Source organism: Halictus rubicundus, chromosome 1, assembly GCF_050948215.1.
Source record: "Halictus rubicundus isolate RS-2024b chromosome 1, iyHalRubi1_principal, whole genome shotgun sequence".
NCBI lineage: Eukaryota > Metazoa > Arthropoda > Insecta > Hymenoptera > Halictidae > Halictus > Halictus rubicundus.
This window is the reverse complement of record NC_135149.1, coordinates 22,747,968-22,773,796: the sequence shown is the minus strand read 5'-3', so window position 1 is coordinate 22,773,796 and position 25,829 is coordinate 22,747,968. Positions and strand designations below refer to the sequence as shown.

Here is a 25,829-nt window from a genome sequence, read left to right as displayed (position 1 = left end):
AAGTGATGGGGGGCTGTTTTCTATTTAATCGATCCAGAACGACATAACATAACATAAACAAATATGTTAAACTCTACCCTATGTTTGTGCTAAAAAATTATCAATTCTGAAAAATTAAAAAAATGCAAAAACATTGAAAAGGAATATTTTTTAAAATCGTAAACTATCTTCATAATGATTTGATGGTAAATAAGTAGAACTGATGAATTTGCTTTACGTATTTATCAGAGGATATACAATGATAAATTATGATCACTAGACCGCGAATCTTTATGCAAAATAAACATTTCCTAATTTCTTTCTTTCGTTAAGTTGAAACTGATAGACTGATATCCTTAAATCTTTTTCACATGTACAATTTGACAATAATATTGCTAACAGAGGTTGTCGCTTTGGAAAAGTCGTAGGATCGTTTAAACGGAAAGCATCCGAAAATAGACGAAAGAGTGTTTGTATCGTTCGTATCTGGATCACGATCGATCCGAATATTTACACGTACGTGGACGTATGTGCGTGTGAAACGTTTAAAGTTTCTATGTAGGTGTGCAATGCGCGGCTGTACACCGAAGATCCTTAACCCACGCGTCGCTCGACTTTTACTACGTCCTTATTCCGAAAACGAGATCCTCTTCGCGACATTCTCTCCCCCGGTATCGGGCATTCCGAGACTTATGCCACCACCGTTCCTTACATCGACGATACTATTCTCTCTCATTTCTGGTTTTACTTGCAACTATACTGCTTTTCATTCCTGAGCTGACGTCTCAAAGCCTTTAGAAAGTCTGGGCAAGATTTTAACCTTTCGTTGCATTATCGTTGATGCAAACATCGCTTTAATATTAGCACTGTACACGCGGCGATGCAAACATTTTTCATTAATGTTTACGAGAGTAAGAGTTTACATTCCTAACAAGTTCGCGATGAATAAATCGTCTCCCCCCCCCCCCCCGCCCTTAGTACGTACAAACTGTAAGAAAAATCCTGCGTCGTATTGCTTCGAAGTTGCTACAATGATGTGAGCTATCATTAAAATGAACATTGTTAAATGTTTATTGGTTCTCCATCCTCGGCATGTATCCCCCGTCTCGAGACTGGAAAGAGTTGTGCTTCCTGCTACGCAGTCTTATTCGCTTAACACATCGATCGCAGAGTAGGTACATAATTAACGCTCGCTTAAACTTATAGCATAATTGAGAGAAACGTTCGTGGCGCGGTACAATTTGCAGAATAGTATTTCATTCTGCGTTGAAACGACACACTTTTCAAAGCAATTTCACAGTAATCCATAACGGCTGTACGCACACCTCTCAATTATATGTTATATTAAACGATCTCGGTAAACGTTAACAATGATTCTCAAGGCAATAATTCATTCCGATAATAATCACTTCATCCGAAAATAATGATTATCCGAGTAAATTAATAGGCAAGCGTTCATAATCATGACAACAGTAATTAATGTCGCCGTAATAATAAGTACGTACAAATAAATATATGTATATAAATATATGTATAAATGTATATAATACAATGTACTATATATAAACAGAGATTTCGCGTTATCATTGTCCAGATTTTTCTCGAAAATGGCAAATGCATGCAACAATGACAAAGTATAATTCGGTTAAGGAGGCAAATATTGTAATGAGCAAAAAATTGTCCCCGAAGTCACATTTTTTTCGACATTGTAAGATCATTGATATTTTGTTAAACAAGACTGAATTTAACTATCGTCGCGTCATACCCAAGATCGAGACGCGAATTCAACGACCTACAATGTGTGTACGTTCGTGCGGCATTGAGTATAGAATATAAATGAAAATTAATATGAAAAATCGGTGGGGAAAATTCATTTTCTAAAATAATTAAAACTATGTTCATTCTGCAAACTTTGATGCATTATTGTTGATAATTGTTTGCAGTACTAATATTCTTTTTGTTGTTCAAGGTCACACGATGGTTCACACGATATTATAGGCTGTTGGATCAATCGATTAATAAAACTGTTATTTCAAATTAGTCACGAATTTCTGCGACATCTAATGTTGACCATTCAAACGCTGTTATTTCGAAAAGGTGTATGGAAAAAATGGTAAGTACCGAACTCGTAAGGAACCATATTCTCTTTCAATTCTGTTTGAACAAACTTTCGATAAAACGTACCCTTTCTGCGAAATTCATTAGAAATTAAGGAAAAACTGTCAAGGGTGCTCTGTCGGCACCCTTTCCCGGAACCATTCGGCGAGGTTGCGCCAACAAAATGAGAGACAAAATTTTTGATCAAGTATAGATAAGGACCACCCTAGAGGACAACAATAACGCGAACACTCTGCGTACTATCGAACGGATCCTCTATAAAAGAACGAAAACGTAAGCGCAATGACGTTTTACGGTACGTATGCAGCGAAAGGTTTGAAAATCCCCAAGATTTCTGTGCTCGGGACTCGTTTTTCGCCCGAGGATTCCGACGGCCAGCGACCATAAACACGCTAATCCCGCGAAATTAAAGACAACCGTTGTTCGGCCAGCGAAACGTTAGTGGCCCTGTTTTGACGGGACGCAGCGGAGGGATCTCGTCAGAAGTACCGCTGTCTTGTAACAAAAATTCTTTGTAACGCCCCGTATGCAAATGTTTAAGCTCTCGAGATTCACTAGTCTCATTACGCAGCCCCTGCAACACTCGCCGCATACTTTTGAAAAATTTTTGACAGCGCAACTCTACTCCCCCCTCGGCTCGTAAATTATTCGGCTCTCACAAAGACGAAGCTCTCATCGGGCACGCCTCTAAGCTGGCTGCCGATGAATATTCCTCGCCTCTTTAAACGATCCTCTACGCTCACGCCCTGTGCACCGACGCTTCCTCGGAGCTTTCGTCTGTCGCAGGTGGCGACTCTCTTAACACGGCGGTTTACCCCTTCCCCCCTCTCTCTCTCTTTCTCTCTCTCGGTAAATATTCCGTTCCGTATATACAGCAGAGCTATCTAACGTAAGCTTCATAGCTCGCTGAAGTCCTCCCTCTCTAACTTCGTCACGGTTCTCTAACCAGCTCTATCTCCGCGACTATTGTCACTATATTGCCATTGCCACTGCACCGTACAGTTGACGACAAAGGAATGGTGAAGTCGTAGAGGGTACTTCGACGGGTAGATTATGCTAGTGTTTTGCCCTAGCTTCGCTCGCGAGGACATTCCCCGCTGTGCTTTCGTTTGTCAAGGAAACACGAGCCGTCGACTTTTGTCCACGTCGAAAGCGAGCATCCGAGATATCTGTCTTTTACATATGTACAACGCCACCAGCGTTTCGAGGGACGCACGAAACTGTACTTTTATCCTTCCCGGTTTTGAATCTAACAGAACTGGCACGATTCTTTTCAACGTTGTTGTCATTGGACTGCGGATTTCACGCGTTTCTGACAAAAATCAAATCAAATTGTAAAGAGTGAAAATATTCCAGGAATCTGTACATACTGTTGTATAATTTTAGACTCGTTGAAACTTATTAACCCCTTGTCCTATCCGATAACTACCGATTGCTCGAGCCACAATAAATAAGGTCGGTCGGTCACGCGTCGAGCTATTTACCTGTTTAGCCGTGTGCTCGAACTTGCGCAGAATGTATGCGTCTTACGACATGTATATTTCGCCGCAACGAAAGTAAGAAAATATCGAGAACAACTGAACCACGGGTCTGACTCGTGTTGTTTACGTTTGGTCCGAACGAGGTACCACAGGTCTTGCTTATTGTTTTTGGCCCAAATTTGTTACCACGAGTCTCACTCGTTGTACAAGGGGTTACGGACAGAAATAAATATCCTGTGCACGACAACGGATGCAGACAATTTTCATTTTGCATAAACATTCGCGGCCTAGTAATTATACGCTGCAATGTGACGCGAGCCTCGACGGTGATTCGCGTGTTCAGGCAAGTTTTATCGTAGGGTTTTACTACTGTCGTTGTCTTTCGTTCGTAATGGCTCGTGGAAGCACAAAAGATCGAATTGTTATGAAGTTGTGGTACTTCTGCACCGTGAACGCGTTTTTTTATAACTAGTTTATTGTGTTGCTTTTCGCGGGATTAACTGACAGCTCGTGTCCGTTACTTCTGTTTCGTCGACGGCGAAAGAGCGAGCAATAACGAGCACGTAAGAGAACGCTCCGACCGATAAGCTGTTAAGCTATAAAACGATCCCATAACCGTGTCCATAATCGCTTTATCAAACCCGAGCGATGCGCGACTGTAGCAACAGACTGCTCAAAGATTTAGGGCTTCGAGCCCTTTTGAAAAAGTTATTCCACACGGTGTTTCGATGTTGTTGGCGAGCATTACTAGCGGACTGTAGGGTGACACGGTGTCGCAATAATTTTTCCAAGAGGACACGGCTTTGTTAGACACTCAAAACTCGTCTCTCCCTGTCGCCTTGTTTAATTTACAACCTCACAATTTCTCTGCTGTCAACTGTATGCAGATACCAACCTATATAGAAACAGAACGCTGTGCTACGAGAGAACAACGAAAACGAGTATGGGAGCACAATCGCAGCCTAGCACGATATCAAATACATTGGCCGATCAAAGAGTAGAATTAATTAAAAATAATATGAAACGATTTAAAACGTTCTATACCCTCGAATCGCACCTGCTGGTTTTTGTCATAAATGCGTAAAATCTGTAGTCTAGTTATATGCTCCGCTTAGCTTTCCATTAAGCTGTCCCATTAACTCGTAGTCGGTAATTGCTTTTCCATGAACTTAACTGGAATACTTTTTAGAAAATATGAAATATGCACTTCGTTATCGCGTGAAACGGTAGCGCGCAAATGTAATATACTATAACCGAAAAAACGTGAAAAGCATCGATGTGAACAACGGTGTCGTTAACGTTTTTGTTACCGTGGAGATCGCCGATAGTAGGCATTGTCGTACATCCAAGGGACAATCGAGTTCTGAGCCTATTCGCTACGAACTGACAAGGAACATTATTGATGATAACGTCGCACACTTTTTTATGTACTTCGAAAGTATGCCATAGAGGTCAGGCAAATGTAAATTAAAAATGCTAGCAATATCCATATTTACCTCTGAACCAAGCATTGTCAATTATCATATGCGTAATGGACCTATCGCTATGATTGTATTAATTATCATTTATTATCCTTCATTTGTCTAAATGTTATTCGTCGCTAATTGAATATTTTCATTTGTTCTAATTTATTCGTGTAGAATGAACATTAAACAGACCGTTCCATCATTTTCCACATTTAGTCCTTCCTCTTTTTTATTTTTGTTGATCCCGCAAGGTTAAATCGGTTTTTGGTAGCATTTTTAATTTAAATTTTTCCTGGCTTCTACGACGTATACTTTCGATCTACGTAAAAAATATATGCAATTTTATCATTGGTTTAACCCTTAGCACTCGAATGGCGACCGTAAGGCGCCACTAAAAATTGCTGTATCATTATTCAAAAAATATTTTTTACATTATTAAATTTGTTTGTATTTAATAAATTACTAAACACTTCATTATTGTACGTGTAAATTGCACCATTTACGTATGTATAACACGAAGAAAAAAATATATTGAAGGGAAATATTCTAGGTCGGAAGAAATGTTTCGTTTTGGAGTTAAAATAGCTTCGAGTGCAAAGGGTTAATAGTGTTCTTTATAAGTGTAGAGCAGCCCTGGGCAATTGGTAGCTCGCGAGCCACATGCGAGTCCTCTTGCCACTCCTGAGACCCCCACCATGCTCCTATGGAGCGTGGAAGAAAGGGGCGGGGAGCTAAGAACCTATATAGGAGGTTGTCTCCAGCAGAGACAAAAGCACGGTAGGGTAATATGAAATGGTCAGTGGTGGGGGAAGCTGTACATTGGTAGTGGGGGTCGTGAAGCGACGGCGGGGAAGAAGCTGCCCAGGCCTGGTTTAGAGTTTCCTACGTTCTCGTATTTTGCGAATTGTTATGTTTTTATCCGTTATCTCAAAAGTAAATATTAAACAAATTCTATAATAATGGTGAATCATGTATAGCTGTTGAACACTGTCAAATATTACCAAGTAACTATACACCCCTTTAGCTAGTACGGGTGCTATAATTACTTTCAGAACACGAGTTGCGTTCGATGTTCCTGTGACTATAGTCGTCTTTAACAACAAAAAGGTTAAATGTGTGCGATACTTGAGCGAAAAAGTTTTCACAATGTTCCAGCTTATAAGTTAATGGCTACAAATGGCGGCCATTAGATAACAGATCTATACATACACATTCTCAGATTAATGTATAGGTATGGAAATGAGTTCTTCCCGATTAACATCGCGCAATCAATACGGCCATTCAAACGGAAATATTCTCCAGCCCTTTCACAGATTTGAAGCATTACAATAGCAATTAACAGAGCGCTGGATAACGCTGAAATCCTCCGGTATAAATGAGTATAGTGGATACGAGAAACTTGTCAAATGCGTGCCGATTATCTAAATTGTATCCCCTGAATTAATTCGTTATTATTTATTATGCGCAACTTGTCGCGATAAATATAGTATCTACAGTCTGTCGTTTTCATATTACAGTCGCCCCCCTCCCCCCCGGTCTGAGAGTTAATATTCATTTCGAGGTTGAATTCAATATTTTATACGATTGCTCAAATTTTGAGAACCGGAAGATATTTTCTTTTTTACAAGAACGTGTCGAAGAGAATATATGCAGTCAGTGGAACGAGGAGAATGTACAAAGAAACAGTTCATACCTTTTAGTTTTAGAATAAAAAATCTTTCATTTCAGACGTTATAATGTTTGTCACCAATGGCGGCCATCCATTCATGTATCAATAAAAGGTCATTTCAAAAACAGTGAAGAATCTTGCCATTTTTTAATATTTTATACTGTAACGCGCGTGGTTATTAACGCGTGCGTGTACTCGGAGAAAACGGAGAAAAACGAAAAATCGATTTTTTGAAAATGAAAAACCAGAATGTCACCTCGAGGAGACAGAATTCGACGTCTCCTATTCGTCAGAACTTGTCCTCTGACGCGTATTGCTAGAAAAAGTGACCAAGTAGCCGAGATAATCTGTGACACGAATCACATCTGGGGGAACAATTCAGCGAAAATATTTGATATCGAGTGCAAGTTGCATGTGCACGCACCGTTGAGCGTAGGTGCTCGAGTACGAGAATTATACCGAGCGAGAGAAGCTGCATCGTATGTACATATGTATACATGCACTGGTCCGCGCACGGCACCGATCTGTAGAGGCGGATGTATTCAACTACAGCGTGGGCCAAAATTTGTAGTAGAAATGAGGACATGGATATAATACAGTTAAAAATAAGACGAAAATCTCGAATAACGAAATTGCGTTGAAGACTTCATTTTCGAGAAAAGTGGATTGGAAGATTTGTCAAATACACGTGTGCTGATAAGTACAGTTTTCTTTCGATATAAGACAGCGATGTTTATTTCGCAACAAGGAAATCTCTGTCCCCCCATTTTTTTTAAAGTTGTCCGTTCGACACCGCTTAGTGTCGTAACGAGAGGGTATGTCCTAGACCACGCCTGGGCAATTGGTGCTCCGAGAGTCGATGACGTAGAATCGGCTACCCCCACTATCCGGTCGTTTACTTCCCTTGTAGCAAGTAGGTACCCTTATCCGCAATACGTCGAAAGCAGTCCCGAACTATCGTCTTACGTCGAAAGAAAACTGTAGAAATCAGTTGAAACGTCTGATCATGTCGATTCTACTTCTTGTTAAGGGACCGGTCTCCGTGGATTCGCGATAAGGTAGAGTGACTGCATTACCATCAAAAAATGGTTTTACGTGCTTCAAGTTTTCGTCCTTAAATAAGAATATTTTGTCGTTGGTAAAGGGCTCATTCGAAAGAGGAAGGTTCAATCTAGTGAGCGCTGGTCAGGAGCTGCCGAGATTATGCAGATATTTGGTAATATAAGCGTTCGAAGTAGGCCAAAAATTGACGATGCGCATGCCGTGGAATCCCAAGCATTTTTATGTCATTCGATGAGTTTTCAGGATGATGTCGAGAGCAGCGCGCGCTAGAAAATATCTCCAACTACAAATTGAGCTATATTTTGTCTTGATTGTACAGAGCAAGAAATGTGACAATTTTAGTCACAGACTTAAGACTCGTCGGATCAAGACCAAGACGAAATTATTAATTAAAAAGTCACGTGACTATCCCGGGCCCTTAAGTGAGTACCTAACGAATTTTTAAATCTAATTTTCTAAAAAACGAAGCCTCCAACGCAATTTTGTTATTCTTTTCATTTTCGTGTTATTTTTAGCTGTACTATCTCCCTGACCTCACTCGTACCACAAAGTTTGACCCAGCCTGTATAAAATGTGTCAGCCATGCTTTCTGGTGTTCCTGGCGAACGATGCGAGCGACTGATTCGTGTTTATCGGAAGAAAGCCGGATTCGGGAACAAGCGTTGGAGGGATCGAGAGGATTAGAGCCAGTCAACGGGAAACGCGAAGCGTGAAAAAAAAAAGAAACACAGAAAGAAAGAAAGAAAGAAAGAGATACAGGCTAACGTTGGGTCGCGAGAAATCCCTGAATATTGTTTGATCGGTGCATACGAAATGTCGGACCTTTTGTGCGCGCGGAGCTCGCTTAGTAAGCTTCTCCGCTGATTTGGTCGATTTCTCGGTTCGTCAGCGATTATACACGAAAACTCTTTCTCCCTTTTGCAAAGTTGCCGAGCCCGAACGCCGCTCGCTGATTTAATTAAGAGCTCCAATTAATTGCTACCGCTAATTGCTTCGGCTTTACTACGCATCGTTCCTCTCGCAAGCCAGGCCGACAGGATGTACAGAACAATTCGCTCGGGAAGATCACGGTTAGTTTACGGTAGAGTTCTTGACCGATCAGAGCATGCGGACTTTCTTGTCCTACGTCTATTAGAATTGTGATATGGATTATACATAGTACTTAGACATTGCGAATTTTCCTCTGTCGGATGCCTCCTCTTCATATTTTCTTTGCGGTGGCTTGCTAACAATAGGTTTACGGAATACTAAAAGTCACAATTTTGTATTACTTTATAGAAATAACAAGAATATATCTATTCAAAATTTCAGCCATTTTTTAAAAATAATACATATCTAAAGAAATAAATTTTCTGAACAATTCCTGATGGATGCGTCTTTGCAATAATCGTCAATTCGAAATATTCGTAAACCTAGTGTTAATAATCTTCAACGAAAATGTCCGAGTTCCGTACCTATTGTTCCTCCTATTATCATTAGACTCCCGATCTTTATGGAAAATAAAAAGTTTGTGCATTAACACTAAACCTACCACCGCCGGTCAAAATGACCGTTCCAGATTTTTTATTTTACAATTACTGAAATTGTAAAAGTGCTTTCGTGGGAAATGATTAAATAAATATATTTAGGAGAGAATGTATTATATTACGAACCGCACAAAATCCAAATAAATTCAATCTCGTCATTCTTATAAGACAACGTGTATCAGTTGCTTTTAAGGCTCGGTAGGTTAATTGCAACACAGGAGCTGAATAGAAATTTACACTCTTAAAGTCTTTTAGCCTTTTCACCGTTTCAAATTGCATAAAATCCGGAGTCTAATTAGCATTATCTGCCAAAAAGAACCTACGAAACGGCATTCTCTCAGTATTAGGCAGCTCGGGATAAATCCTGTGTTTCCGTTGTAAAATATAGAAAGGTACACTTGCGTACGCAGAAACTAACGAAACTCGTTCGCTGTAACGAGTACAATCTCACACGTTCAGAAACCATACTGTCAACGCAATCGAACAACATGCACGTCGGTGTCGTTCATTTCGGAGCGTTCGCTTAATCGACAGATAAGCAATTCGCGTAAATCGTCCGCCGCGAAAGTGGCTAACGAAAATTCGCCTGTTTAACAGAAGCTGTCGTCCTATTTAAGAACGCGTGTAAAATAATCTCGACCAAACAACAGACTCAAAGACTAGCTCATTGAAAATTCCGCTATATAGTATGAAAACTCAAGGAGGCAGTCTCATCTCTGGTGAAAAAGTCGATGACGCTATTAGCACCTGTAAATAAGAATTCGAATCGACGCGACAATTAGTAAAACCTTTGTGGTCTGGGTGAAATTGCTCGATTGCTCAACGCAAAAACGACGCTGGTGCTGTAGACAGAAATCGTTTAGGTTTCCATTAAGTGTTCGGACATTTCTTGTTACGTACGTTAGAACTAGAAACATTTGAGCGTACTCCGGTTAGACGACAGGGCCTCGTGACGGGAATTTGTTCCTAGCACGAGTAACCGACTGTTGAAACTCCGTCGAGATGGGAGGAAGGAATGAACGAACGAAAAGAAATAAAGGGGGAAAGAAGGACAGAACAGTTCTAATAATTCCCGTGGCGTCGTAAAAAGCGACGCGATTCGTCGCGGTAAAAATCCGACATTTCATCCGCAGCGATCTAATATTCTCTTATAGACCGTGCAATCTTGATACCCGTCTTCAGCTTGCTCCTCCGGCAATCTTTCCCCTCATCGTTCCCGATTCTCTCACCCTATCTCGTTCCGACTTGGTCGTTCCAACTTCGAACGCAACGGCCCGGTCGAATGCACCTCGGCAGTGGAGAGTAGTTCTTGGTTCCAGCTTTTAACCCAAACCTCCGGCTGTCTTGGTCCCGTTAGTCCGCAGGTTAGAGTTCCTCCGGTCCTCCTCTGGAACCCACGGTACAAGAAGAAAAGGAAAAACAAAGACACTAGAGACACTTCTGCTCGGGCGACAATTGCTACTAAATTGGCACGCGTTTCAAAGAGGTTAACCTCTCTCGGCTCGAGCTCCTTTTGCAAGTGTTAAATAACCTAAGGAGCCCGTGCTATTGAAAAGCAGTCGAGAACTTCGTGCCTTCGAAGCATCTGTTGAACCCGGATCGAGCGTGCAGATATATCCGATCCTCGCTTCAGAAATCGTCAACGACACGATGCTTTATCGAGCTTTGCAATAAATTGAATCTGTAGCGATTCGAACTTGTTACAGCAATGTCTCGAGAATTTTGCAAAATAACAGAGCGCATCGATTGTTCCTGCACGTGAAAAGTGGTTTTATATTGTGCAAATGAACATTAAAGTCGAAAAGCTTATGGTGGCAGTAACTTTAAAGCTTTGCAAATCTACGAAAGAGACTTAATTTCTGTTTCGACTGTTTTTTTTTTTTTTTTAGACCAATTGTTCGTATACAATATGCGTATTATTCCAAGGGTCTGCTTTTTACTTGATACGTCGCTGTCGACGTTTCTTCTGAGCCGACTCGGGTCCACCACTGTTGGCAGATTGCCGTGGTTCTGGGGTACTTTAGCTTCTATATAATTTCAGAACCAAGCCAAAACGGTAATTGCGCTACATTTGATTTTTATTCGGTTTTATTTGGACATGTGAAATTGCACCGCTTTACACCATTTACTCCACCTGTTGCTAAACACCCTGCATATCGACACCGCACTAGTGACTATGGCATCACGCATGATTTAACTTTGTCGAAGAGAGAGGTATTTCCAAAAATTCTAAAATCTATCAATACAGTGATTCGCTCGATCACAGAACTGTGGACTGTATGTATTTATAGCAAAAATGGATGCATTTTAAAACGATAGAAAGATTAAAATAATGTATTAACACCGGATTATTAAACTAAGAATGGAACGTCTATCTGGCTTCTGTCCCTTAAAAAAAAAATTAAAATTTGCAATCTATTGATCAGGCACAATCCAAATAAATTTTTTAAAAGTGGATCGGGCGACTTTAATTTGTTCACGAAGCTAGTTCACTAGACCCCTTTAATGATCGTCTCATAAGATGTTAGCTGTACTGTAAAGTATGGTCGGAGTCTGAAGAGAAGAGACTCGGAGTGGTACAGGGGCAAGAGGGATAAGCTTATCGCTCCGCCTAATCCCCACTTTGAACGCTCACGTGACCTTGAGATACTGCACAAGTCGACATACAGTAGTGCACAATTAAGTGGGGGAGATGGCTTCTTCTTCTCTTCATTCTGACGCGCATCGTCATCCTTCTCGTGCGACGCGATACTATAGACTCGAAGTAGTAGTTGTAACCTACTCGGTGAATAGCGAGAATGCGTGTGACTCAGCTGTGTAAGTGCGTGTGTGTGTGTGTGTGTATTCTCTCCGGCCCCGAACGATACGTTCAGGACACCCGAACGGGACTAAGGTTGATCATCGAGAACTTACCAGCTTTCGTGGCGAACGAAACATCTTTGGGAAGATTGGTCTTGATGGCGTTCATCCGTCTGTTCAATGGCCCCTGGCCTCCGGGGCAGCCTACTCCAGGTGTCGCGCCAAGGCCAGAAGATAGGGCACCAGCGCCCATAGACGGTCCACCCGGTGGCATATGTGATTGTGGACAGCCAGATGGACCCGCGGTCCCTCCTCCTCCGACCATGCCTGGCACACCCGGAGTTCTGACTCTTGGCTGCTCGACCGGAAGTACGCGGCGTCTCTTCTTTGGTAGCTTGGCTCGCGCCTGCGTGTGACTGTAATACATCGCAAAGTTGCTGACGATCACGGGCACCGGCAGGGCGATCGTGAGTACACCGGCCAGGGCGCAAAGCGCGCCAATGAACATCCCGAGGTAGGTCCTCGGCACCATATCCCCATAGCCAACGGTGGTCATCGTGACCAGAGCCCACCAAAGACCCAGTGGTATGCTCTTGAAGTCGTTCTGTGGGTTGTGCTGGGTTCGTTCGGCGTAATAAACGAGACTGGCGAATATCACGATACCAAGGACCAGGAAGAAAACGAGGAGAGTTAGCTCTTTCGCGGAGGCGCGGAACGTCTGTATCAAGATCTTCAGGCCAGACGAGTGGCGTGTCAGCTTGAACAGTCTCATGATACGTATGATGCTCAAGAACTCAAGGATATCCGCGTTCTCCAGATGGGAGGCGAACCGTTGAAGCGCCAGATCGAGATAGAAGCTGAACGTAGCGACCAGATCGATCAGATTCACCCAGCTTCTGATGAAGACGAACCGGTTCGGGCTCGCAGTAATACGTATTAGGAACTCGAGAGTAAACCAGGCGTTGCACAAGCACTCGATGTAGAAAAACCAGTCCTGAGCGTTCGTGTGCGTTTTGTCCACTGTCCAAGAGGTTATGTTGTCTTTTTTCACCGTCCGGTTCACGATTACTGGCACTCGCAAGTCCGGATGCGTCTTCACGCAGAACGAGAGGATCGAGATGCAGATGAACAAAACTGAGACTATGCTGATCACCTGTGGAACAATTTCAACATTCGATTATGTAATTACGGAACGATTGTAAAGTGTACAAACCTTGGCTGACGAAGAGGAATAGGGTTCGTCGAACAGCGACCACATTTGGGGCTTGAGCTTCTGCCACCAGGTGAGCGTGCCCGCGTAGTACGCCTCCTCGAAGCCGAACTTCCTTGCCAGCTCCTCCTCGGTCGGCTTCTCGGTATCAAGGTCCAACCTGTCGAGGACTGTCAGCGTTTCCTGCGTGTCCCGATGCTAGAAGAGTGGGTCGGGGTGGAAGAGAGGGGGATGCAACAACGATCGTTATTCGTACCTGCGAAAGTCTCTCGCTCTCTTGAGGGTGCGTTTAATTTTTTGTTTTGTTTTGTGCTTTCGTCGGGACAGATAAAGCGCGTGCAAAGCGTACGTGAATATCCACACATGGAACAAAAAGAGTCATTCTGTATCGGGCTACGAAGCTAAATCTAATCGCGCCGCCACAGTGTCACGAATCGCCAATCCAGCTGGACAAATACCACTTTTCGGTGGCCCTCATAACATCCCCTAATTAATTATTACAAGTTACCGAAGTAAGTCCAGAATAACTGGAACTACTAGAACAACTAATACCCTTAGTATCTGTCCAAAGTTGACCGTTCTGAAAGTTTGTTCTTCGAAGGAACGTATTTTACTGAACTCTGGTAATACATTTTCCTATTTTGTGCCAGATATTTTTCAAGATATGAACATTAAAATACAGTAAGTTATATTTTATTATTTCATTGTACAAATATGTTTTCCAGTTTCTAAACTGTATAGGAAAAATTTGCAAATTATGTCGATGTATTCCGACCCTACATACAACCCAACCGTATTTGTTTACAAATGTTGCTGACAATTGTTGGTATTTTTTCTTATAGCATTGTGGATGTTGCATCGTATATAGTGTAGACTACGTACATTTTTCAGTATGTAATATAAAATAGTAATGATAACATCTAATCGTACTACTTCATATAAAAAATTTATATAATGGTTGTTCACTACTATCTCGACAACGCTGTGACGGTCTGTTAGGGCGAAAAATATTGTTTATAGTCTTATCTATAGGATGTGGCCGGACGGGTGGTAAAACCGGGCAGAGGTTGATTCTACGTGTACAAAAATAAGTCGGAAAGAAGGAATAATATTTTATCGTTTGACACCTCGTTTTCCAGAAAATCGAGTTTGAAAATGGAGCGAATGCGCGTGCTATTAGATAGGAATCGTCTGACGCGTCTGGTTCATGACCAACCAATTCTATTTCCTGCGTATATTAAAGTATGCGAAACCGGCGGATCTTTAAACTCGATTTTCTCGAAAACGAAACGTCGAAAACGAAAAAATGTTATTCTTTATTTTCGACTTATTTTTACACGTAGGTCCGGCCATACCCTGTATTACTATGAAAAATAGTTGTACTTGAGAAGCAATAGATCGTAGATACTGAAATTATCACAGGATTCTGCGCATAATAAATAATTACGAATTAATTCATAAGACGTGATTGAAATAACCAGTACGTATTTGGCAACTTTCCCCTAATAGGTTAATGTTGATAAAAAATCCAAAACATGAAAGCGATGTATTTTACAATTAGCTAGTCTACGTTTGGCTCTAACCGAACCTGGGGTCTTATTAGCATTAATCGACCAGTTACTATTGTGAACATGAAAACATGACATCCACGGTGTATCACGATCACAAAACCTTCTGAATCCACGCGCTGGGTTTTGAATACGAGTACACACGAAATTTCAGTACCCCCATTCTACGAATGAAATCATCATTCCGGGTTATGTTCGTACAATATTATGTTATGAACAGCATAATTATGCTCACAATTGTGCAACACGGAAATAGTAATTGGCCTTCACCTGGTGTATGACGCGTTCTGTCCACAATCCCGTTACTGACAATAATGTATTGCAGGCGAATCAGTTTGAGCAAACGAAGACACGAAATTAATTTCAATTCCAAACAGAGGAGTATCGGATGGAGTAGCGAAGTGCACGTGGTGCATTTCAGTGCATCATCGAACCAATTGTGCCAATACATGTTCGCACCTTCGTCTCACAATGAAGCCTAATTGAAGAGGTCTGTGGATGAACATGTTGACCGATATTTTGAAAAAATAGAGATTTCCGGGTTGAAAAACATGTTATGAACGTAACAAGAAAAATAAATCGTTACTTGACATGTTCATCTGTTAAGCTTTTCAATTATTAGAATTATTCGGTCATGTTTTGTAATCTAGTTAGTAGAAAAATAATTGCGGTTTTCACCAGTTTAAACTACAGCGGATTTTATTTCCGTAAATATGACGAAAATGAGTAAGCGCAATTTAATGCAACGGACAAATTGAGAGAATTTGAAAATATCAATGTTCGAACTGATTAAAATGATTAACGAAAGAATGAATTTTCTATTTGGCTCCTGTTTTGTACAGTTTATACACACAATTTTTATTTTGCATAAAGATCCGCGGACTATTTGTTATTCAGACTATTATTATTCTTTTAGTACATTAATGAAACGTGAAATTGAAAACGGTGAGAAAGCAAATTCGTGCAATCTTATTGTAGTACGAGTTTATATTAGGATGCAAAGCGGCAGAAACTGCTGGCAGTGTTAACAATGCGTTTGGTCAGGGGACTAACACTAGGTTTACCGAGCGCTAAACGTGACTATTTTACATTACTTTATAAAAATAAGAAGAATGCGTCTATCAAAATTTTCAGCCATTTTCCTTTTATAGTGTACACCCAACGAAATAAATTTGTATCATAAAATATACCTGTAGCTGTAAAGTACAAGAACGAGAACCGCAATTATTTTTGCACGGACCTAATGTGTCGTACTATCTGATCAAATTTTCATTATGGGAGTCAGCATTAATTATTGTCGCGAATGAATTTCGTTGGTAAGAATGGGGACAATTTGAAATGAGCCGCATAAAACATTGAGCATTACGGAAACCCGCGATACCACGAATAATTCCGGGACAGTGTCATACTTTCAACCTAATTGGACGTCGATTGACAATTTGAATAATGTACAATGTACCGGAGACTCGTGGAATGTTATGCTGCGACTGCGGCGGATCCCATTTGAATATTACTGGAAGCTTGTCGTTACTGGATTTTGGCGAATGCGATATATCAGAACAGGCAACCGTGAAGTGCATTTGCGACCTCGATTAGAGCACGGTACAGTGAGCGCGACCGCGACGATGATTCTTTCGAGACCTTGTCGGGACAGTGAAAGTTTTCGCGAATGACTGTGACAATCGTTTGAATTCATTAAAGGTACTGTAGAATCTCCGCGAACTAATTGGGAAGCCGGAAGTGTTCAATAGAATAGTGGCGGACAAAAGAATGTTTAAATAGTTATGCAGACGAACAACTATGTACCACAATTTTTAAAAACTGAAATTTCATTTTAAAGCAGCAACTTTTTAAAAACATCTACTTCTTATTAACTAATGGAAGCAAGGAAACTACAAAAGGGGATGCAAAATTGATAGTTTATCTAACACAATAGAACAAGTAAAGAAACTCGGTGGACGAAAGTAAGTTTAATTCTACATTTTTGTGATTACAATTTTGATATTCGATTCAATTTGTTCGTTTTATTAGTGTGTACGACCTCGGTTACTATCTATTACAGTTTACAGTGTATGTACAGCTAATGCTGTTTGGTATGCTCGCACTTAAACCCTTAATTAGAACTTCTTTGTTTGTCATAATTTCACAGAAGAGGGGAGATACTTTATATTTATTGCACGTATACATTTACTTCAATGCTTATACAGGGTCATCCGTTTTTAAACGGCCAAACGTTAACCAGCTATAGAGGACCCCAAATGGAACAACTTTCACCTCTAACACTTTTTTTGATTCGGTCTTGATTTTTAGATAATTGCAAAAACCCGTCATTTTTTGCGTTCATTTAAGATTAAATATATTAGAACTGCAATTATGTATCTTGATGGTTTTTCCTTTGTTTGGTTTAAAATAAATAGGGGCATCTTTTTTATTAAGTCAACTTTTTTGTATGACCTTTGGATCTTGGTTTTTTTTTTGACATGGGGCACGCCGTGGAGACTGAATGAAATAACTTCGAATCAAAAAAAGTGTTAGGGGTGAAAGTTGTTCCATTTGGGGTCCTCTATAGCTGGTTGACGTTTGGCCGTTTAAAAACGGATGACCCTGTATATTGGTTACAAAGGCATAGAATTCTATTATATTTTCCAAGAAAGGCATAACGTTCATACTGAATAGATTTTATTTTGAAATATTTCCAAAATAATACTTTCTTTGTTAGTGCGAGCGCTTAAGGGAATATGCTCATCTAACATTGTCCAGAGATTTTTAATGGGATCGAGATACAGCTTTCTTTCGATACAAGACTTTCTTTCTTTCTTCAGTGGGCCGAGAGTTTATATTTCGTTAGAAGAGGATAAAATATGCCATACCCTCTCGTTCTGGCGCTAAGCGGTATCGAGCGGACAACTTCAAAAGAACAAGAGGGGATAGAGATTTCCTTATTTCGGAAGAAATACCGTCGTTTTATATCGAAAGAAAACTGTATGGGGTTTGCGGTGGGCACTTCAGTTTTTAAATTCTTTTCCCTCAAAAAGATTGGATGCCACCTTGAAGTGTGCTAGGGATCGATATCAATTCTATTATTCTTATTCATCCGTGTAATTAAAGACACAGATGTTAGCTGAAGTCAACGTAATCACAGAAATGAGGGGAAATATCGATAAACGTATGCACTTGTTTATATTGTTATAAAGAGTTTAAACTTACTTTTGTCCGCTGCACGTGTCGAACAAAATGGATTGTTAACGTATTACGTCATTTGAAAATACGTGACGTGTAAACATTATGCAGTGTTGGCATCTAGGCGTTACATTTGGTGATCCTTTATAAACATATTTATCACCTTGTTTTCGAGTTACAGCTGATTTTATGTTAGTATATTGGTGTTCTACATTGTTTGGTTGTCATGTAAAGATTATGTATTATGAAGTGATTGGAGCAATTAGTATGAAAGCTACGTTCAAGGAAAATTATTCTGTTTCTATTAGTGTGTTGCGTCTTGAGAATGAGTTACTTCGACTGCGAACTAGAACATTTTGTCCTAGAAATACTAATAGCTCCAATCAGTTCATAATATTTACATAGTACACAAATCGAAAATAAGGTTATATTGGACATATCTTTATATGAATTCTTTTGCTTATGCTAGTATCCCAAATCAATCCTTGCTGTACTTCTCACGTGTTCTAGCACACCCTGTATGACACTCGAATTGAATACTGGGCGAGTCAATAAGAACTCTAAAATAACTCGTAATTTGTTGATTGTATCAAATATATTTTTTTTATCTGCAATGATCCATATTAGAGTTTTAAAACGAGTACTTTAAACATACCAGAAAATTCTAGAACAAATCATTTGCTGAAACAATATCTAAAATATTGGAATATTTTGCAATTTTTTAAAATTAATTTGTCATCCATTTTCTTCGAATTCGTTTGGGCGTGTGTCTGTGTGTGTGTGTGTGTTTGATCTACCAACCAAAATAGGAGATACGTATTTTCGGAATTCTTTGGTTTTTACTACTTAATAATAATTATCAAATATACAATATTCTTCCATCTCATGCCAAGGAAAGTATTCGTAGATGGTAACATAAACTTCTACAGTATTTTGAACTGTAATACTGTGTTATATGTTGCTTTTGTTAAAAATTGTTTTTTAATAGGCAAATGTGGTACCACAAGTGTAGTGTGACACAGCATCGTAAAGAAGATAGACTTTTATGGCCTATTTATTATTCATTACTGTACGGCATAATTATGTGTTTCCATTAAGATTTTTCCATTAAGGTTAACACAGTAATATCGCTCAAAACATAGATCTATAAATTGTATAAAATTTTTTACATAAATGACCAAATGAAGAACTATAGGTATACAATGAAGAAAAATATCTGTTATCAACAGCAAATATAAATCTGTTATCTACAGCATACATACGCAGGGTGGTCGGTAAATGGTGGTACGACCGGAAAGCGAGCGATTCTACATAAAAAAAGAATCGAAAGTGTAAATTAAAATGTTTTCGTATGAGGCTTCGTTTTCGAGAAAATTGACGTTAAATGTTCGCCAGGACACGTGCACTTGACCATGTCTCAACCTAATGCATCTCACGTTTGCGTTTATGGCACTGGGCAATCAAGCATTACAATGTTAGATTAAATTCTATTATCACAAAAATTGCTGAAAACATTGCCAATTCTTTACGTGATAAAATAAAATTTTGTTTATAATTTTCCTTGAGCTTGTAGTAGCTTAAAAATTCCGTGTGAACATTGTTTACGAAAACAGTGCCTTCGTCGTAATAGCATGCGTACACAGCGAATGTTCAAATTCGATTTTTTCGAGAACTAAGCCTGGGTGAACAAATTTTATTCTATATTTGTTACTCATTTTTTTCATAAGTAATCATTTTGTGTCCGCTTGTACATGTTATTGGGCCGTTCCCTGCGAAAATGATTGTAAAATAGTAAACAACAAAAAATTCCGAAAACACGCATCCTCTATTTTGGTCGATGGATCATACATACAGTGTTTATATGTATAAAATAGGTCAACAATTAATTGGACAAATAAAAAAAAATTCAAATGTTTTAAATATTCTTTAAACAAATGAATTTTTTTGAAACTATTGTATACCACTAAAATTCCCATTCAGCATCGCATACCCTAAATAAATATGTCGTTTACCCTCAACTTTGAGGGCTGTTTTTAAAATGTTTATTTTGCATAAATATCCGCAGTCTAGTGGTGTTGTTAGTACCAAACGCAGGAGGCTGGACTCATTATTGAAATGTGCTTTGAATCTGTCTACAAATCTTGTACCTTCAATTTAGGATTGAAATAGGGTCTCACGCTTCCTGTTCGAAATGGTTAATACCGAACCATTCATTTACATGTCTGACATTCTAATGTTTTGACCAAGTGCTCAAGTTTGATACATGGTGCTAACATGGTTTAGTCATAATCGCCTTTCAGAAATCGGGTTATACCGAGGGTGACGTAAACTGTTTCACGCTACCCTCTTAAAGCATCATAATACTCGCTTTGCTAAGAAGATTAGATTTTTAAATATTTACGAACGATGGAAAACCGCGAATAATTCGCCTGGGAGTGTCGCTATAGAATCTTCACTAAATCATAGTCTTCGAACCAATCTCGAGATTCGCGAATCTTGTTCGTGAAGGCTAGGGAGATTTATCGACAACTCTCAAATTTTCGCGAGGACTATGGCCACCTTCACTTATACAAGAGACCGTATCTCTTTCTAGGATACTCGAGACATTTATTTACACGTGTGTTGGATGTATTAAAAAAATAAAATAATTATTCACTTTGCATTTTACGCGTTGGTCTACATCAATCATACGTGACCTATTTTACTTGTAATTAGGAAAAAAAAAACTATACTCTTGCGAGCCATTTTGCTTTGAATTGTTCGTTTTAGCGATTTTTATTTGTGAGCATCGAAATAGTCAGACGTTGAATAAATATGGTGGCCACAGTCATGTTTCCTTGTTAAGTTCGGATATTCGAGGTTCTATGTGCTGTATTTTCAATGTTTTATTTTATGGGGTATTTTTTACATACATCTTATTTGTCGATAAGTAAATAGCAACGGTTAAAGAAAAAATAACCTTCGGAACCCTTGAGCTGTTATTAAATATCAACTTTGGACATCTGTACGTGTAACCTTTGTTCCATTTTATCAACGTTCTCTTGGCGAATACCTTCGCGAGAGACGTTCTCGTCCGTTATTTCCAACAAAGGGACGATTTATTCTGAAGAAAATAAATAGCCGTATAAATTCCAAGGAAACACCGACGCCAGAAGAAACGCTCGCCAGTACTTTATCAACATTCACCGCCACAAATCAATGGTGTTTAATCAAAATCCAAGGGTGTCCTCCCTAGATGACCCTCGACCTCATGGGATCCCCAACATAAATTCTTCATCTCCCTTTACTTTCTTTGATCGGGCACGGTCAACATTGCCAAATGATCTCCACTCCAGTCCGAAGTTTTGAAAGTGGGTTTAGATTGATCTTATTGTTAGAGGGATAAAAGATCGAAGTGAGTTTAATATACAAGACGGAATATAAAACGCGATGAGGAGTGAGGTGGAAAACGGATGTAAATCTGAATGGCTTTATTTTGTTCGATCGTCTTTCATAGTGGACTACGAATTTTACGCATTCGTGTTGAACTTCAGAATATAACAGCGGCGGACAAGGGAATGTTTATCAATTTTATATCTACTGCCCATTTGAAAAAGTGAAATTTTATTTTAAAGCTACAGTCAATTTTTTTTTATATGTATCTACTCCCTCGTAAAGTAATGGAAACGAGAAAACTACAAAAAGGGATAGAAAATTCATAGTTTATTTAACTCAATGGAACAAGTAAGGAAACTGGGTGGACAAAAGTAAGTTTAATTCTACATTTTTACAATGTTGATATTCGAACATTTTGTTAGAGTCATTATTAGCTCGTTGCATATGAAATGTCCGATTTTTAATAGCAACGTTAAACAAACGCAACTTTTTTTTCTAAATACATTTTTTCATCAAAGTAAGCACCGTTGTTAAAGTTGCTGTGTGATGTAAATGCAATGAGAAGAAACTAATAGTAAAACATCGATGTGACCTTTAAATAAAACTTACGTTTTTTTATTTTAGCTTATTAAGAATCCCAAAACGAAAAACTGAATTTCCGATTGGTTTATACTCGCACTAAAATGCAAGGTGATGTTTTACGCAGCGTGAAAAATGAGTTTAATCCATCATGTTAGTAGAATGTATTTCATATCGGTGCCATATCTTAATAGTGAGACGAAGGAAGAAACTGCACTCTATTCGAATTGTTTGCGCTCCCGTTTGCTCCAACGAAGATGAACGAGATTACGTTTTACACCCCGAAACAAAGAAACCACTTTTTATTTAAATGAAACACCTTGCTCAGCGTATTGTCTACTGAGAAATACAACAGAGTATATTTGGAATACAAAATCGGAAAATCATGGCACGATTAAGAATTTTCATAATTTGGACGAAACAAAAGTAATTGGATCGTTTTTAAATTAAATTCATTGTTTTTGCTAAATAGCCGACAAACATCCCAGTTTATTAGCTAGTATATTTTAAAAATAAATAATATAGAATACATTTACAAGATCTTGTAAAATTTTACCTCGATGCTGTTCCGAAAATTTGTTTAAATAAAATTCATGACCTTTCCCCAAAATTAGTCGGTGAAATATCTCGCTATTGTTATAACGTCACGAGAGATTATCAGTGATTATGGAACAAAGGATAGAATAAACTGCAACGAAGATTTTTCGATTCTCTCGTACTTTTATCCCGTGCATGATGTATCACAATAGGCACATCAATTTGCTCGTCCCGTACACGGTGCGCTAGTTTCCATAAATCAATAATTGTGCGTGCACTATACATTGTAAGAAATATCTGCATCGAATTGATTTTTAAAGGACACGACAGAAATCGATTTCAACTGAATTCCACATTCAAATTCCACGTCTCTACGAGCAATAGATTTCCATTGTCATTTTATAGGCACAGTGAATCCAAAAAGTGTTTCAACATTAAATTACCGATTCTCGAAAAATTATCGACATTTAACCGGTGGTAATTTCGAAGAAACAATAATAGAAAAATAAATTTGGATTCGTTCCAAAATTCGAAACGTCCCCTTTCAGAGTACGCTGCTCCATTTTCTTCTAAAACAGTTTAGCATAATGTAACGGGTGCGAAACTGAAGACCAATTTTTTCTTAAAAATGCTATAGATCGAAACCTCTGTAAAAACATTGAACATTTTTTTTTTCATTGTCAAATCCGCCACAGACTTGAAGATGGGTTCCCCCCCTTTGCAACAACCTCTTAAAAAGTGTTGTAAGTACATAGGAGACATTTAACGGGTGTTTACAAAATTCCGGAGTGCAAAGGGTTAAAATAATGAATAATAATAAATAATAACAAAAATCATGAAATTAAAAAAAATTTTGTTCAATAATAAAAAATTATTATTAATTATTACTTATTCATTATTAATAATTTTAACTTTTTGGATCCACTGTAATTTGTTTACGGCGTAGCTGTAGCGGAGACTAGGATCTTTGTGTATAGTATTAGGAAATACCACTACATAAGTATTTACCGATTTACAAAATGTCGTCGATATTAACACTGGGAACGAAGTTACAAGGTAACATTGAAACATTGACGTTAAATGTTTAAATCACCGAGGGATCAGTGAATGCGTGTCTAAATGTATTACTCACGTTTTTACGAAATGACCTGTATAAACAGCTCAATCAATTAGTTGGTAAGAACACAATACGATTATAATACAAGTGTGTTACTGCACTCTGGCACATTTCCCTTGCGTCCTTTAAAAATTAGAAAACCCTGTCGTTCGATCAAATTGGAAATGTGTGAATAATGAACGTTCCGGATCATGTGGTCTTACGCGACCTCAGGACTGTGCCGATGGAATTAGATTGAATAAATGATAATGTAATTAATGTACAAAATGAATGCGTGCCGATTATACTGTACAATTTGCATTATATAATCGGTGGTTGTGTTAATGGTGTATGTACATTATAAATTACACGGAAATGTAGTGACTGATGAAATGAAATCGACGCCAGTTATATCGCACAGCCCGCTTAGTGCAATGTTTCATGGTCGTGATTATTCGTCTAGACTGAATATAAAATGTAAAGTAGTATTATGAACAGACGAAACAAACACATTCCAATTGAACCACTTAATGACGCGGCATTCGCTTGTTCGATCACCGATGCAGATTAAGTTTTGCACACTCGTTGTCACGTCGCCGTTCAACATTTCGAGTCATTTTACAATAACAAAACACATGTACCTTTTCCAAACAAACGGAAAGATTCGAATTTCGTTGCACGCGCGTATGTAACGCAGCGAAACGATCGTTCATGTGTAAATAATAAAATCTGTTTGACGATTGCGTACGAGCTCTTTTCCAAATAATTGAGATGAAACGAGCATATAAATATAAAGCGTAATCGATTTTTATTCGCACTCTGATGGCGGGACATGGGTCCATTTTAACCCAAACTTACAGACCTTCCATCTAAATTCTAATCGTGTGGAAACCCCAGTCATTCTAGTGTGACCATTTGTTTACATTAAACAAAATCTAACACTAATTTTCTGAAGCATGATTGCTATTTTTTAAACGGTTATTGTTACAGCAATATTCTCTGTGAAAGTAGAGGCAATAGTTGTAGTGGCAAAGCAGATTTGAAAGAATTCTGAAAATTGAATTCGGTTGTAGAACGCGAATTCCGTTTCTTAATCTGCATCCACGAAACAGTGAAAGCCGCGTCGATAATAGTTCGAGTAAGCAAAGGAAAAAAAAGCGGATAGACTAGTCGGTGGTTATGTACCTGAGTGTAGGTCATCCAGCAACATGGCTCCACCTGATTGGAGTCGAGACCCCAGAAATCGAGCTCCTCCTCGAACAGTGGTCCGCAAACATCCGTTGGATAGTGGAGCTTTCCGGTGCGATAGTAATTGAGGACCTGGGCGAAGACCCCCGGATGTCTGTCGAAGAAGTACTCGTTTAGGATGGGGTCGTAGTTCGCGAGGGCCTCGGTCAACCTCGATAGCCTCGTCGCGGGGATCTTCTTCAGGGTCGCCTTGTACGTTTCGTGCCGGATCCCGCCTACATTCAGGACCACGCGGTTCTCCGAATCCGAGTTTATAAGACTCATTTTGATCACGGCTCTGCTACCGCCGGTCCCGACTCAGAGAAACCCACGCAGCCTGCAACAAAAAACAACAATAATTCATTCATTTTTTTGCCAATCTATCTACAAAACTGCCCGTAAGATTCAAAGTGTTTCGGGTCCGGTCTACTTGACCGACAGTGACACATACTGTTTCCCCAATACAGTTTTCTTTCGATATAAGACGATGGCTCGGGTCGGCTTCCGTCGTATTTCGGATGATCAGCGATATCTTTCGTTGGGAAAGGATAGAATCTGACATACCTCGCGTTCTGATACTAATTGCAACCGGTGTCGAGCGGACAACTTCAAAAGAAGAAGAGTGGATAGAGATTTTCTTGTTGCGAGAAAAACATCGTCGTCTTATATCGAAAGAATATCTTGTATGCTTTCTGTTTTCGCTACTTGCACACAGCTTTTCATTGTCATTGAAACACGACTATTCTCATCGATGCGAAATATCCACCTCGTCCTCATCTCCGAGTAATTTTCATTTTTACATTCTACTTTCTTCATAAAATCTGCCATCTTTTTTTTTTACTTTTTCTTGAAACGACTTTATGAATCTCGTAATACGTACCGACCGCATTTTCATGAAGTTTTCCCTTACATGTTGTGCATCTTCCAGCGAAAATGACGTGTTACATCGTGGGTTCC

The 25,829-nt window shown here is 39.2% G+C and overlaps 1 protein-coding gene across 2 annotated transcripts in view; it reads right to left on the bottom strand.

The window, feature by feature from the left end:
- Positions 1-25,829, bottom strand: part of LOC143357780 (potassium voltage-gated channel protein Shaw) — a 52,129-nt gene that overhangs the window by 9,777 nt on the left and 16,523 nt on the right. Inside the window, exons 2-5 of one of the 2 annotated variants that reach the window (XM_076794399.1) lie at positions 24,831-25,209; positions 13,314-13,508; positions 12,215-13,253; positions 9,140-10,688 (exon numbers count right to left, since the gene is read on the bottom strand). In XM_076794399.1, coding sequence (XP_076650514.1) covers positions 10,624-10,688; positions 12,215-13,253; positions 13,314-13,508; positions 24,831-25,157 — 1,626 coding nt within the window. In that variant the 5' untranslated portion in view covers positions 25,158-25,209 and the 3' untranslated portion in view covers positions 9,140-10,623. Of the gene's footprint in view, positions 1-9,139; positions 10,689-12,214; positions 13,254-13,313; positions 13,509-24,830; positions 25,210-25,829 lie in introns of those variants that run through there. The other variant, XM_076794390.1, reaches the window with a different exon arrangement.